This window comes from Columba livia, chromosome 5 (genome assembly GCF_036013475.1).
Source record: "Columba livia isolate bColLiv1 breed racing homer chromosome 5, bColLiv1.pat.W.v2, whole genome shotgun sequence".
Taxonomy (NCBI): domain Eukaryota; kingdom Metazoa; phylum Chordata; class Aves; order Columbiformes; family Columbidae; genus Columba; species Columba livia.
In genome coordinates this window covers 19,326,948-19,343,199 of record NC_088606.1, presented here as the reverse complement: position 1 = coordinate 19,343,199, position 16,252 = coordinate 19,326,948, and the positions used below count along the sequence as shown (strand labels likewise).

The 16,252-nt window shown below is 40.7% G+C and overlaps 1 protein-coding gene across 2 annotated transcripts in view; it reads left to right on the top strand.

Moving 5' to 3' along the window:
- Positions 1 to 2,306: 2,306 nt before the first annotated feature.
- TTC8 (tetratricopeptide repeat domain 8) overlaps positions 2,307 to 16,252 on the top strand; it is a 49,074-nt gene continuing 35,128 nt past the window's right edge. The window contains exons 1-2 of one of the 2 annotated variants that reach the window (XM_065063711.1): positions 2,307 to 2,584; positions 10,699 to 10,728. In XM_065063711.1, coding sequence (XP_064919783.1) covers positions 2,471 to 2,584; positions 10,699 to 10,728 — 144 coding nt within the window. In that variant the 5' untranslated portion in view covers positions 2,307 to 2,470. The remainder of the gene's footprint in view (positions 2,585 to 10,698; positions 10,729 to 16,252) is intronic. The other variant, XM_065063712.1, reaches the window with a different exon arrangement.

Genomic DNA, 16,252 nt, shown 5'->3' with positions numbered 1-16,252 from the left:
ATAATATCATATAGCTCAATAGTTACTCAGCTACAGTAGTACAATCACATAGCAATATCACAGCACAAGGTCTGACAGTGCAACAGGAAATATCGTTCACTCTTCTGACCAACCTGAGATACACAATGAGTCCCCTTGTGCAAGTCTCCTGCATGTTTTGTAGGAATGCAGCACAGAAGGACTCCCATAATGACTTAAAAATAGAGAAGGGACAGAAACTATCGTACTATTTTCTTTCCACCCCTCTTAACTGGGAATGGCATAGATCCAGAGGAGACTTCACTCATACCACTGTTTCACTGTTGTGGTGGGTTGACTCTGGCTGGACACCAGATGCCCACCAAAGCTGCTCTATCAGTCCCCTCCTCAGCCAGACAGGGGAGAGAAAATGTAATGAAAGGTTTGTGGGTCAAGATAAGGACAGGGAGAGATCACTAACCAACTACTGTCACCAGTAAAACAGACTCGAGAAAATTAGCTTAATTTATTACCAATCAAATCAGAGTAGGATAATTAGCAATAAAAACAATCTTAAAACACCTTCCCACCATCCCTCCCTTCTTCCTGGGCTCAACTTCACTCCTGATTTCTCTGCCTTCTCCCCCCCCCCCGCAGCACAGGGGCGAGGGAATGGGGGTTGTGGTCAGTTCATCACATGTTGTCTCAATTGCTCCTTCCTCCTCAGGGGTAGGACTCCTTACACTCTTCCCCTGCTCCAGCTTGGGGTCCCTCCCATGTGAGACCGTCCTCCATGAACTTCTCCAACATGGGTCCTTCCCATAGGCTGCAATTCTTCACAAACTGCTACAGCATAGGTCCCTTCCATGGGGTGAAGCCCTTGAGGAACAAACTGCTCCACTGTGGGTCCCCCACGGGGTCACAAGTCTTGCCAGCAAACCTACTTCAGCCTGGGCTCCTCTATCCACGGGGCCACAGGTCCTGCCAGGAGCCTGCTCCCAGATGAGCTTCCTATGAGGTCACAGCCTCCTTCAGGCACCCACCTGCTCTGGCACAGGGTCCTCCCCAGGCTGCAGGTGGATCTGTGCTCCACCATAGACCTCCCTGGGCCGCAGGGTCACATCTGGCCTCATCATGGGCTGCACCACGGGCTGCAGGGAAATCTCTGCTCCAGCACCCGGAGCACCTCCCGCTCCTCCTTCTTCACTGACCTTAGTGTCTGCAGAGTTGTTTCTCTCACACATTCTCAATAATTTCTCTGGCTGCCATTCCGTAACAGCTTTTTCTCCCTTCTTACATATGTTATCCCAGAGGCGCTACCACTGTTGCGGGTTGGCTCAGCCTTGACCAGAGATGGGCCCCTCTTGGAGCCAGCGGACACTGGCACTATGAGACACAAGGGAAGCTTCTATCAGCTTCTCACAGATGCCGCCCCTGGAGCTCACCTACTAGAAAAAACTTGCCACACAAACCAAATACACCTGTGTGCTCTCCATGGGACAACCAAACCCCAGCTGTCTGTAGCTGCTACTTCAGTTCAAATCACTTATTTCTGTATTAGAATAAGCCACAGCCCTGGGACTGGCATGTCTGTTTCTCCATCTTTCCACCTGACATGGACATCCAGGCTAGCATGATCAATTTTATGAATCTTGGATAAACTGCTAGTTTAGGTGAGATAGAAGCAATAAAACTAGAACGATCTGTTAAAATGCCAATGACATGACTTTAGCTATCAAGTTGATGTCCACCCATCAGAAGTTTTTGTATCACAAACTCAATTATTTCTCCAAGCATCCTTAGAGATTTTTTTCTTCCTTTTATTTGGGCTTTTACTTGGTTACAATTAGCATCCTACAATATACACAAAGTAAGAGTAATTGTATTCCCGTTTTTTTCATCTCTAAATATCTCAGTCTTATCGTTTTTTCTGCAAGAACTAATGAACTAAAGGAACCAATGCAATCTGCAAGGCTGAGAACGGCGCTGTTCACACCAATCTGTACCTTTATCAACCGTGGCTCTAAAGAACATTTTACCCAAATAACGATTAAAGGCCTGTATTCTTCTTGTTTAGGCATATATTACAGTCTGAAATGGCTCTTGACAGTAGGACAGCAGATCATAGGAAACAGTTAAAAACAGTGGGGTTATTGGAATTTACTGTTCTTAGTATTACAGATCAAACTTTGTTTTCAGTCACCAATGTATCAGCCTACGAGGGGCTTTTGCCGGAAGGGACTCGACCGAAGAGCGGGCCCGCAGCCCCTGCCCGGAGCCGCGCCGCGGGTCGGTGCCACCGGCCGCAGGCCCGCGCCGAGCCGCCCCGCTGCCGCCCCCGCGGGCTCCGGCGCGGCGTGCAGGCCCCGCCTCGGCCTGGCGGGGCCTCTCCTGCCGTTTCCGCGGCAGCAGCTCGGCCGCCCGCGCCCTGCCCCGGGGCTCGCTCGGCCGGCAGCGGGTCGGGAGGCACCGGGGACACAGCCGGAGCCGCTGTGGCGGTCCCGCCGGCGGCATGGGGCTGGAGCTGGAACCGCTGTTCCAGGCCTGGAGCTACTTCAGGCGGAGGAAGTTCCGGCAGTGCTCGGATCTCTGCTCGCAGCTGCTGGAGAGGCCGCCCGGAGAGCAGGTAGCGGAGGCCGGGACAGGAGGCGGTGGTGTCGGTCGGCAGCGGTTCGCGTCCCCGCTTCTGGGCGGCCCGGCCGGGCAAGCGCCACTGGCCTGCCTCTCTACCTGTTGCAGCCGCCGGAGAGGCCCAGTGTGACCCCCGTTAGCGCCCGGGTAGGGCTGGGCCGCGCCGTGCTCCGCGGGTATGATGATGAGGAGGAGGAGGAGGATCCCACCGAGCTCCCTAAAGCTCTCCCGCGAGTGGGGGCGGTGGGTGCGGGGCTGGCGGCCGCTCCTCGGGGCTCTGGCAGTTCCCCCGGCCGTGCAGGGAGCGGGGAGCTGTGCAGCAGGGACGTGGCGCTGCCGGGGCTGAAACCGTGACTGAAGTTAGGTCCACCACTCCCCACAACAAGAATTTTAACTTAAGATTATGCGCAGTTAAAGGAAGAAAAGCCAAGGCTAAAAATCATGTCTCTGTAAGGTTGTTACTGCTGATTTTATAGGGATGTTCAGGTCTCACAGTTGCTGTACGGACTAAACCCCATAAGGTTAGGAGGTGCCCGTTTTAGCTCAGCTTGCCTATGAGTATTACCACGGGACACAAGGTGTTTCCATTCCTCCCTCTTTGCTCTGTCTCCAGGTCTCTGGAAATGTTTGGCACATGTTGTTCAATACCAACGTATTTTCTCAGCCTTCTGTAAGAAGGAAGGATTTGAGAATATTTTTTTCTGGATTAACATTTGTGTACATGTAATCATTTGTACTGCCATATTTGGAAAACAGTAATTGAATGGACTTCATCATAAATACTTTACAGGAAATTAATAAATCTCTCAAAGCATGCTGTAGCTGCATACTTCAAGAATCTTGAAGGCAGTTCTTTTCATCACAGAAGAAAAGTGTTTAAAGAAAGTTGCAGTCACACAATTGTGTAAACATAAAACACAGTAATTGTTTAAACTGGTTTTGCATAAATATTTAAAAGGTGCTTTTGTTCATGTTATATATGGTAAGACACCAAAAAGGAGTATCAACATAAACATTTTTAGCAGAGAAGACTTTCCAAGAAAACTGTTCCTGAGCACTGAATGGGATTGAGTATAAGTTCTGTTCAAGTCCTGTATCATTTATGTGTATTTATATTATTGGGTTGTGATACATGTAATTTTGTGTACAGAAGTACAGCACTTGATTCACAATAGAAACTCTTGAGACAGTATGGACAATAACAGTAGATAAGAGTCGTAAAGATCATAGTGCTTCTCTCGCTATTAATTTATACATTTTTTTAATTAGTAAACCATTTTCCAATCTGTGATCTCAACATGGAAATAGAAGACAACTGCATTTCTAATTTCTATTGAAGTTCAAGTATGAAATTGTTTTGTTACATCTGGCTAATCTAAGCTTTTGCTGGGCTGTTTTCTGTAGCACTGGGGACCTTTTTGAAGACATCTGCAACTGACAGAAGCTGGTACAGTACACAAAGTGTACAAGGCTGGGGAAAATATTTAGGAGAAAAATAACGAAACCAGTGAGAGAATGTAGATCCCATTTGGTTTTCCTTTTTTTCTTCCACATATTGATCACACATGCTGCAAACATTTAAGTATATAAATTGTTTTCTTAGAAAAATGTGTAGCTTTATCTTAGAGAACCAGGACCTTACATACCAGCAATATAGGAGTTTTTCCAAATACTTTATAAAGTTGCGACAAACAATCACTTAAATCTTTGAGATGATCACACCAGCCTATAAGCTTCATCTTCTATAAGAATGAAAGAGCAAAATCATTTAAGATAATTACGCTCTGAGAAACAGTGAAGGATTGCAATATGGATGGTGTCTACACTGCATCAAATCACAGGCTCTTAGAAGAGGCCCTATACAAGACTCTACATTTGAAGATCAAGCTTTTTCAGTGTTTTGAAAAGACTTCCAGGTCATGCTTGTCTACAAGGGACTGGACATTATGACTTCAGTATGTTCATTTCAGAATTATATTCCTGTTCTCAGTTTTATGTGAAAAAGTTACTCTTCATCAACAACATATTTCAAACCTACCTGAAAGTTCAGATGAAAGATAAATGTCTTTGCTTTCTGTAGAGGCAAGCTTGAAATATGGTTAATTTGGCTCTTGCCATATAATCTTCTTGAGGAATCCTTATTAAGAGCTCTTTTTAAGCAGGAATTAATGACTTCTAAAATATCTTAAAATTTATCTATTTTGGCATGGAAAATATCAGTCTTCCTCTATAACATTTTAAAAGTACATGGGACAATGTTTCAGTCTTTCTCTGGAAAGAGATTACATAGAGCAATGTTCCAGTAAAGTACATAGCAAATTTGCAGCCACCAGCAAGTGGATTTTATTCTACAGAAGTACTTCATGTAAGTGGAGTAAAAGTTTAGAGATTAAAAAAAAAAAAAGTAAATAGAGAGGTGGTTATTAATTGGCAATTCAGCATGTTTCTTCAGAAGGATCATGGAGTACACTGTGCTTCATAGTGTATAGTGTGGTGGCCACACATCTTTTTTTTTCCATTGTTCCTCTCTGTTAGTCCAGACAAAGAACACAGCTCCTTACAAGAGAAGATGTACCATTTTTTATACCACCTGTTTATTTAGGTTGGAGAAACCAAAATAGTGAAGGAAGGTTAAGTAACTTTCTAGAGTGCAACTTGACCCAAACTCAAACCAACTCAACATTCAAAATCTCTTCAAGTAAAACATTTTCAAGTTACCTTGTTAAAACATAGCTTTAACATCCACGACAGACTTAACATGGAATGGTTTTTCTCTTCTTCAGTCAACCGTGCTCATGATCTTTTAGATTTTACACTTTGTAACCAACACAAAATCTTAATATTTAGTGGTTATATGTCCAAATAAGGCTGTATTATTGTGCTTCTCACGTATAAAGCCTTGCAGGTCTTTTCCCTACCTATGTTGTTGCATTTTCAGCTCATTTCTTTCTAACATTTGCTGCTCTCAGGTCCCAGTCTGTCACATTTGCCCTGCTAGACTGCAGGCAGAGGAAACAAGATAGTAACGTGCCTCAATAATGTGTTTTATATGTAGTTGAAATCTTGCAAACTATTTTGAACCTACTACAACAGAATGAAAAACAGAACGAAAAAGCAAATTATGTTTATGTATTTAATAGAACCATTATTTTTATAAGACCTTTGAAAGATACTGAACTCCAAGGCTGAACACTGAGGTAATTAGAACACAAATAAATGACCTATATTACCTAATTTTCCTGGCTTGCCTAGTCTGTTTTAATAGTCTAATACTATTTCACATTATTCTGTACTTATTCTAATAGTAGCATATCAGGTTGCTGTAGTTGTGAATTCTAGAAAAGTGATCTACAATTACTTTTTCTAAAAGATAATTAAGAATCTAAGACCATTCTCCAGCAGATTGCCTGTTGATTTGTGAAGTCTGTGTTACTTTTGAAGGTGGCGTGTTAATTAAATCAGTGGTTCCTAAATATTTTGATTGAACTTTGTCTTCTTAAGCCACCTACCAGAAAATGGTGCTTACATCTGTGTGAATTACATCAGTAGTATTTTAGTATAACCCGAAGAATACCTAAATTAAATATGTATCAATTTTGGTACCTAGTCCAATATGCGTGGTTTATTATGCATAATAAACACATAGCAATTCTAAAACATTTAATGGTCAAACCCGTACTGGGGTGTGCTTCTGCAAATGAGGCTGAAGATATGTCACGCTGAGCACCAGGAAAGCAAACAGACAAATGACAACACTTATGGAAGGTTTGGATTAAGCGAGCTGCTGTGCCGCACAAGGGAATACTCAACTGCTCTAATCGCCGTGCCATCTGTTCTCACCCTCTTGTCCCACATTCTGCGGAGCGTGTGCCTCCCAGCCCCTGCAGCCAGGGAAGGACGGGTCTTGTGAGACCAGTAGCCTTGGTGGCTGTTGGGGGATTCACCTCTTTGCACAGCGTGCATCAGGAGATGATGTAAAAGTGAGCCACAGGTGCCCTTCAAAGAGATGCTCAGGAATGGTTGAGTTAAATTGCGACTGTTACAGGTCAGAGCTTTTTCATGCTCAGGCAACTACCGTTCTCCCTGCTAAAGACATGTAGTGTAACAACAAGAAGGTAAAGGGAGAAACTAATAGTGAATAATCTGAGAGTGTTTTCATGCCTGAAGGATACAACTTGCCTGTCTGAAAGCCTGTCTGTTTTTCCCGGCTGTCAGCTGGGCTGCTAAACGAAAGCACCACTGCTGCTCCATCACATCCACAATGTTGTCACGAAACTATGGGTAGCTGAAATCAGCTCTCTACAGTAGCTTCAGCAGTAGGCATTTTTGCCAGTCACGCTAATAAATGTAGTAAGAAATTTTCTTGACCAGTACGTCTTGATATATCTCTTAATTTACCACTCCCTGTACATATAGCTTAGTATTCTGAATATGTTTTCATCACAAGTATAATGATGTGTAAGTTCTCCTTTAAGAACATGGTAAAAGATGATTTGAAGGTCTGAAAAGTAAGTTTACTGATGATCCAATCAATAGTTACGCGAAGCTACCTTAATTGGTGTAGAACTCTCTTTGAACCCTGTCACCAGATGCAGTGAGCCCTAGGAGGTTTTTAAGGTACGGTGTTGACCTTTAAGCCAACTGGAAATGACCCAGGAATTTTCTTACGTAGCACTATCAAATGCTATGCCATTATAAACTGGAATTCTCAAAGAACACGTGAATGAAAGAAAAACATTTTAAAATAAATTATGTTTTCCTGAAGAGTTCTTAATGAATAAAATATGCTGAGCATTTTGATAGCAGAATAATTAGGTGCTACAGAGTTAGATTTTATGGAAGACTGAAATAGTTTTTTCTTTAAAATGCCCTGTGCATTTTTTCATTTAGGAATTAGGAATATAAATTTTATTGATGTCATTTACTTCTATGCTGACAATCTTATCTCAGGATAGATGAAAGCTATATTTTCCATGACTAGCATTTGAGCACACAAACACAAAAAGCAATGATGTTCAGTTTAATTATTTCCTATTGTAAGCAAACAGGCGTTGTCTCCTATGTTTATAGTAATAGCATGACCTAGAGGAAATACAGTCCAGGGCTGTCTCTGTTGATCATCCTGATTAGTTACCTAATCTGATTACTCTTCTTTGTGTTCCATATGTCAGATCCAAGGCAATAATCAGCACCGATGTATGAGGCCTGCAGTACTTTAACAATAAAAAAAATTGCCTAATGTAATTAGTAGACGTGCAGTGGCTGTCCTGCCTTTAACTTGATTAATGGTCTGCTATGAGGATTTGCTTTTATTCATTTGTCCTTTCTTCTCCCACAGTGAACTCTCTGCTACTATTACTTGCATACTGGTTTTTGTAAGGTCATAATAAAGCTATCACAGATACATTTATGTACATGGAACTTGATTTGGGAAAACATCTTCAACTGCAATCAGTTATTGGTTCAAGAGACTGTAATTATTAAATTTATGCATAAAGTTTAGTGATACATACAGTTCTGGGGTAGTGGTTTTTTCTGTATTTCTGTTCTTAATCATTTGAAGAGCATTTTCTGAATATACAAATTTTGATATTCTGCATGTATCAAATCATACTCACCTGAAATCGCTTGTAGAATGAAGCTTTATTAGAATAGAAGGTACATAATCTTGTTTCATTCCCTCTTCTAGGCTATAAGCATGAGAAGATGTAATTTTTCTAAATATTTTTGGTCTTCAAAGAAACTGACTTTACACATTAAGATGCCCTCAGTGAATTTAGACATCTGGTTTAAATCCTTCATTGCTTTTACAATCTTATTAATTTCAAAGGAGCTTTATATGTGTAAATGAAGAATAAATTTGACCTTTTGTTTTGAGATACAAGCTTACAGGGCAGTGCTATTTGTTAATCCTCTCAAAGAAATCTTTATTCAGAATCTGGTTCCAGGGGATTACTTGCATGAGTAGCAACTGTAGCAACTGCTGGATCCACCCATGTTAAAATATATTATATTTAAATGTTATTTTTTGTTGGTCCAGACTAGTGTTTAATGGGAGGGTTCTATTACCTGTTTGAAGGCTGTTTAAAATCTTAAGTTACTTCTTGTCAAAACCTGAAACAATATATTAGGATGTATTAACAACGCATACTATCACCATCATGAGAGAACAATGGTTTTAGTAAGTATTATTGGTTAACTACTTTTTTCCAAAGTGATGAGGGATGTAATCTCTGAATTTTTTAGTAATATGAGTGGTCCTACATAAGCAATTAAAAAAAAAAATTAAACTAATGAACAGTGCCTAAAGTAAAATACACATTTGTAACATCAAGGCATTTTTGAGTTAGCATTGATGTAATATCTCTAACCTTGTCTTCATTAGTTATTGTAGCACATATGGTATGGAAGATCACCTACTGCGCTTAAACCGTTTTCTAGAGTACCGTATGTGCTGTAACTCTTGGACACAATGGAGTGAATAAAATGCAAGCTGAAATATCTCAATGTCCTTTTCTTTATTACTTAAAAAGCTAGAACAGTTTATTTTTTAGAAGATGAGTACTATAAATAAAACAACATTAAGGAAGTTGGAGTTCATTTAATCGTAGATATAATATATAAAGGCATTTTCAGAGACTTAGTCAAGCCCAGGTACATCACAGATAACCAAGATCAAGCCCTCAATTAACATTTAGTTCTGCAGAATACTCAGTTCATAAACTTTTAAACATTTTAACTCTGGGAAACAAGAAATATGGTCCTTAAGAGGCCACAGAAATTCCAGTGCAGTACAGAAGGAAGATGCGAGAGCATCACCAGTCTTCCAGGTTGCTGCGCTTGTGGAATTTGCAGAGTAGAAATATTCAGATTAAATGAAGCAGACCATGTCTCTTCCTGCAGAGGGAACGAGCGAGCTTGACCTTGTCCTTCTCTTGCCGCCACTCGAGCGAGTTGTGTGCCCAGGCTGTGCAGGAGGCTGGTAGCACGCTGGGGAAAACACTGTGATCTAATAGCAGCCTTCAAATATGTGCAAGGGGATTGTTAAGAAGATGGAGCTTGGCCCCTCACGTTAGTGCATGGAGTGACAGACAGTGAGTGTACGTTGAAATGGAGGAGGCTTTGGCTTGATATGAGGAAGAACATTTCTCCAAAAGAGCAGCCAGGCAGTGGGACAGATTGTGCGATCTCCATCCCTGGAAGTTTTCAAGGCTCAATTAGACAAAGCTCTGAGCAACCTCAACTGACCTCCTAGCTGACCTTGCTCTGAGAAGGGCTTTGGACTAGAGACTTCTCAAAGTCCTTTTGTTATGTGAATTACTCTAAGGTTCTATAATAAATCTAATATAGCTGGCTTAACTGTAGTAGATTTACACAGGGCCAAAGGTGTCTCTACTGCCTCTAGGAGCAGAAATTATCTGACTCTACAAAAGACTAATAGTGATGTAGAGAAAGTTACATCCATCTCTCACCTTCCTTGTCTTTCCCCCTAAAGCTAAGTAATGCTTTAGAAAGGAAAAATTCATTCCCAGTCCCTCGAAATTAGCAGCAGAAGCCCTGAAGGATAGTTTAAATATTATATAAACATGGTAGTTACACAATAAATTATGATAAACCTACATTTCCTCTTGTTAGTATTTATTCACTTCTACCTCAAGTTTCCAAGCAGTTGCAAGTTCCTGCTTTTTGGCTTGTAATAAACTTCATCTGGCAGGCATGTTGTTTATTGGATGGTGCAATAGGCCATTAGTTTGACATTTATACTACTTGCAGCATTACTGTCCGGAATACAATAAATACATTATTTCCATCATAAAAGTACAAAAAAAAAGTGCAATTTTTTTTTTTCACATGATCCAGCAGAAGCAAGAAAGGAAACAGCATCTGCAAAATGTACTTACTACAAATCTGCTTTCATTGTGTAAAACACTGATTAGCTCCGTAACGTGTGTAAGTTGAGATAATTAATAAAATTGAAATTTGGATATATGTATCAGAGAGAAAACGTTTGTGCAAAATGGGGTGATTACAGAGCATAACTACATTTTTTGTTGTTCTTTTTATTGTTTGGCATTTCCATTCCTCAATTTCTATTTCCTCTCTTTTCAGGAGCCTGATTCTGAATACACTGTGTTCCAGGTAAAGTTATTTTCATAAATATGATCATTAAATACAATCATTAGGAAGAGTCTATGATACACTGAATAATACTTGTTTCGTTGTTAAATCCTTAATGGCATAGATTTGTTTTTCATCATTGCTAAGGCAGTACATTTGATAAGGGGCATTTTAAATAGACAGCTTTTATATGTGATAGAATTTTTCTCTCATATATTTCCTGTAGATTTATTCAGCAGTTCAGTAGCTTAGTGCCTCCTAAAAGCTAACTTGAGTCTATCTTGAATTGAATGACCTTCATCTGCTGATAAGATTAGGAGGAAGCCGATGTGTGTTTCACAGACCAGTGCTGCTACTCTCAGGGCTCACGGAACGTCACCCATCACTCCACCATCTGCCTTGCGTACAGTCTGGTGGTCTTGAAGCTGCGTCATGGTGCTTTGCATAAGTGATTGAAGACTGAGAGTAACTGATTAGTTTTCCCTCTGTCTACATTTGCACAGATTACTGCAATGGGAAGAATAGTCATGTGCAGGTGGTGGCATCTTTTGGCAAGTTGTTTGCACACAAAATAATCTCAGTGAAATACTGCCAGATATCTTCTTGACTTTCGAGATTATGCTTCACAAGGTAGTTATTGCATTCTAGGGTTTTCATGGTGTATGGAATAAAATTTGCAATAATGGAGAGGATTATTGGAGAATAAAACTGCTTAGAAATGTGCGTTACCAGATTCAGAAAATACATTTAGATGTAGATTTTAAGTTGTTGGTTTGTTTTGTTTTGTTTTTTTTTGTAATTTGTTTTTTTGACTTCTCAGGAACAGGAGAAAGAGATTAGATTCAGTGACGGGCCAGTTCTCAGGAACTAAGTGAAAAACACTGTCACTTTTCTTTCTGCAGTTTAGACTTCTTAAGAAATACTATACCACATTTCTCTACTTAGGGTACTTAAGATATTGCTTCCCTCTTTAATTGCTATCAGTTATTGTAAACTTCTGTGCTGGTTATGAGTTAAGCAAGCTAAATCTGTTACTATGTTGTGAATATGTGGGCTTTCTGAAATGAGCTGTCCCTTTCTTGTTCCTACTGTCTAAGTGCTCATTTCATAAAAACCTCAGTCTTCTTAATAAACACCAGACATGTTGCATGTCACAAAACAAAATTATTGATCCCACAAAGAGATAGCAGATAATATCAATGGAATCTGAGGCAACAGTGTGAGTGTACAACCTTGCGTTAAGTAGAGGTGTAAATAATATAGTGATGTGATTACTCAGAAATGTGTGCATTTATTTTTATGGCTTTTTGTGACTATAAGTGAGCCTTCCTCTCACTGTTGGCAGCGTGATTCTTCCGGATTTGTGATGCTCTTATTAATTTTAGCTGAAGTTTTCCAGCTGGAGCAGAAAATTTGTGCATTGTACTGTGGTAAATTACTAAAACTGTGTACTTTATTATGAACAGAATTGTTCATTTGTTTTCTGTATAACTAAAAACTGCAACACACAAAGTAGGCTTCATAGGAAGATAAAGTAGCTATAGGAAATACCAGGACTATAAAAATTCAGCAAGAGTTTAAATTACTGAGCTGTTAAGAAAATCTTTGGACCTTGCATGAGTTTTATGCCTTATGTGGTAATAAAAGACATCTTTACTTTGTGAACAAAACAATAAAATCAAAATTTGTTGAGGAGGGACTGTTTTAACAGAGAAATGTACATCTGTCATGTTTTCTTTTTAAAAGTTAGACAGTAGTCATATGCCATAGTTCTAGTAAAGTCCCATGTGACTTTTTATGACTATGTAACACATTGAATAGGGTGTCAGAAATTGAATTTAATTGCTTTAGAAAAGATCTTTTTCCTATATCTTCCTTTGTATTTGTGTGTCAGTATACATTCTAATTCCTTTTCCAATGCCTTAATTTTTCAGATATTCAGCATAACTGTGTGCATGCATAGAAATTATATTTTGTTTCATATGGGTCTTGTAATTAGTAGTTAAGAATTGTGAATTGTCTTCTTGTCTCCTGAGGTAAAGGTCATCTTTCTATAGTCTAAGTAATGAATTTGACATTTTTCTCTCTCTTGCTGTTTTGATCAGAAGTCCTGTAACGAATATTGCTGCAGGCAATTCTTTAATCTACAGACTGATGTTTAATTAAAGAATAATATGTGATATTTGATGTTTTGTTGACTGTGAAGCCTCAGGCTAGGACCTTAAGACTGGAAGAGCAGCCTAAGGAACCTTCTTTTATGACAGATGCTTGTTGAATGACAAAGGGACACATTGCTTTTAAAAACACATTATCTCATATTTGTTACTGGAAAAATCACAATGATATACCTATGTCTATGTTAAGAGCTGACCCTGGTTTTAGCAATTAGTGCAGAGAAGTTGCTACTTTCAGTTGCCAGGAAAGGTCATTACTATGGGCAGCTTTTCTTATCTCTGCTAGGAAATTAGCCTGTGCTTGGCTATACTGAGAGCTCTAATTTCATTATATTCCTGATATAGACACGGTTATGTTGACTTCAAACATAAATGTCTTTGAAAAAAGCAGAGTACGGTGAAGGTGTTAAAAATTCAACAAACTAAATTCTTGTATAGAATAATGAAACACAGTTAAGGGCGTTGAACATCTAACTGCAAATATTAATGCTATTTAGAGGCTGTCACCTTACAACATAAGAAGAAACTAAGAGATAATAAAACAGATCTGGATTATGTCTGTTTGGCCTAGATTCAAATTGTCCTGCCTTGTTCCTTTCTCTTCCAAATTGAACAAAGTTTTCTAATTGTGGTTGCATGGTCTGACTTCCTACTTCTGCTTGGAAGAAATCACTTTTACAAAGGACAGTTAGATGTTCCAGCATTTCTAGATGTACTTTCTTTTTTGATAGACAATTATAAAGTTGCATAGAAATATGAGGGAAGTTCAGATGATCTGAGATGTTATGAATGAGAAGTGTCCTATTAAATGACTACTTAAATTATTAAATAAGCCTGAGGTCCAGATCTTCTTTTACCTCATATTTAAAGAAAAATGTTTGACTTTTAGTTCTATTCATAGTAGTGTCAGTCTGTTTCTGTTTTGAAATGTCTCGTTAGCAAATATTAAACATGCTTTTCCAGCAGACTGCTGTACCCCACCTCAGAAAAGAAACAAATCTGGTTGTTTTGGTAGTGATTTTTACTCTGGAAAATTTATGATGATCTGTTCAATATCTGAAGGAAGATCAGGGCTCCCTGTATAGTGCCAGCTCTATGCGTACATCACAGGGACATTGTAATCAAAGTGGTTGGATCTGCACTTATTTTGTTGATGCTTCTATATTGCTGCCACTGGGTTTTATTTTCCCCATTGATTTGTTGTCTCTGGAGTCTACACAAAGCTTGTCACACAATCCTGGATTATGCTGGCCTTTCCACAGTGCTCACATAATCCTCCAGAACATTTGATGTAGTAATTTGCCAATTCAGTTAACTAACAAGTGCTCCAATAATCTCACTCTCTGAGATGCTTAATCTATACGTTTACACATTGTTTGAACAGCTGATGGTTTCAACAAAGGAGTTGTAGATTATCTTTCTAAAGACTGTTGCTTGTGGGTAGTAATCTACTGTATTTTTAACGACTAGATTAAAGATTTTGTTCTTTCTCTATAGGTGCCTGGGAAGGGCATTACTTCCTCTCACAAATCACAGAATGTCAGGGATTGAAAGGGACTTTGAAAGATCATCTAGTCCAATCCCCCTGCCAGAGCAGGAACACTTAGATGAGGTTACACAGGAATTTGTCCAGGCGGGTTTTGAATGTCTCTGGAGCAGGAGACTCCACAACCCCCCTGGGCAGCCTGTTCCAGTGTTCTGATACCCTCACTGAGAAGAAGTTTCTTCTCAAATTTAAGTGGAACCTCTTGTGTTCCAGTTTGAACCCATTACCCCTTGACCTACTGTTGGTTGTCACCAAGAAGAGCCTGGCTCCATCCTCATGACACTCACCCTTTACATATTTGTAAACATTAATAAGGTCACCCCTCAGTCTCCTTTTCTCCAAGCTAAAGAGACCCAGCTACCTCAGCCTTTCCTCATAATGGAGATGCTCCACTTCTTTAATCATCTTCATTGCCCTGCGCTGGACTCTCTCCAACAGTTCCCTGTCCTTCTTGAACTGCGGGGCGCAGAACTGGACACAATATTCCAGGTGCAGTCTCACCAGGGCAGAGGAGCGGGGAAGGAGAACTTCTCTCAACCTACTAACCACCGCCCTTCTAATACACCCCAGGATGCCATTGGCCTTCTTGGTCACAAGGGCACAGTGCTGGCTCATGCTCATCCTGCTGTCCATCAGAACCTCCAGGTCCCTTTTCCCTACACTGCTCTCCAATAGGTCATTCCCCAACTTATACTGGAACCTGCGGTTTTTCCTACCCAGATGCAATACTCTACACTTTCCCTTGTTATATTTCATTAAATTTTTCCCCGCCCAGCTCTCCAGCCTGTCCAGGTCTCTGGATGGCAGCACAGCCTTCTGGCGTGTCAGCCACTCCTCCCAGCTTGGTGTCATCAGCAAACTTGCTGATAGTACACTCTATTCCCTCATCCAAGTAATTGATGGATATATTGAATAATACCAGCCCCAGTACTGACCCTTGAGGCACTCCACTAGATACAGGCCTCCAACTGGACTCTGCCCCATTGACCACGACTCTCTGGCTTCTTTCCTTCAGCCAGTTCACAGTCCACCTCACTACGTGATTGACCAGACCGCACTCCCTCAGTTTAGCTGTAAGGATGCTATAGGAGACTGTGTCAAATGCTTTACTGAAGTCAAGGTAGACCACATCCACTGATCTGCCATCATCTATCCACCTCGTTATGTCCTCATAAAAGGTGATGAGGTTGGTCAAACATGACTTCCCCTTGGTGAAGCCATGTTGACTGCCCCTAATGACCCTCTTATCCTTGATATGCCATGAGATGGCACCAAGAATAATTGTTCCATCACTTTCCCAGGGATGGAGGTGAGGCTGACTGGTCTATAGTTACCCGGGTCCTCCTTCTTGCCCTTTTTGAAGACTGGAGTGACATTTCCTTTCCTCCAGTCCTCAGGGACCTCTCCCATTTCCCAAGACTTGGCAAAGATGATGGAGAGTGGTCCAGCAATGACCTCAGCCAGCTCCCTCAGCACCCATGGGTGCATCCCATCCAGACCCATGGATGTCCAGATTGCCTAATTGCTCCCTAACCCAGTCCTCATCAACCGAGGCAAACTCCTCCATTGTCCTGACTTCCTCTGGGGCCGCAGGGGTACGGGACTCCTCGGGGCAGCTTCGAACAGAGTAGACAGAGACAAGGAAGGCATTCAGTAACTCTGCCTTCTCTGTATCTTCTGCCACCAGGGCACCCACCTCGTTCATCAGTGGGCCTACATTGCCTCTGGTGTTAGTTTTATCTGCCATGTATTTGAAAAAGCTCTTTCTGTTGTCCTTGACCCCTTGTGCCAGCTTTAATTCTAAGGAGGCCTTAGCTTTCCTAGT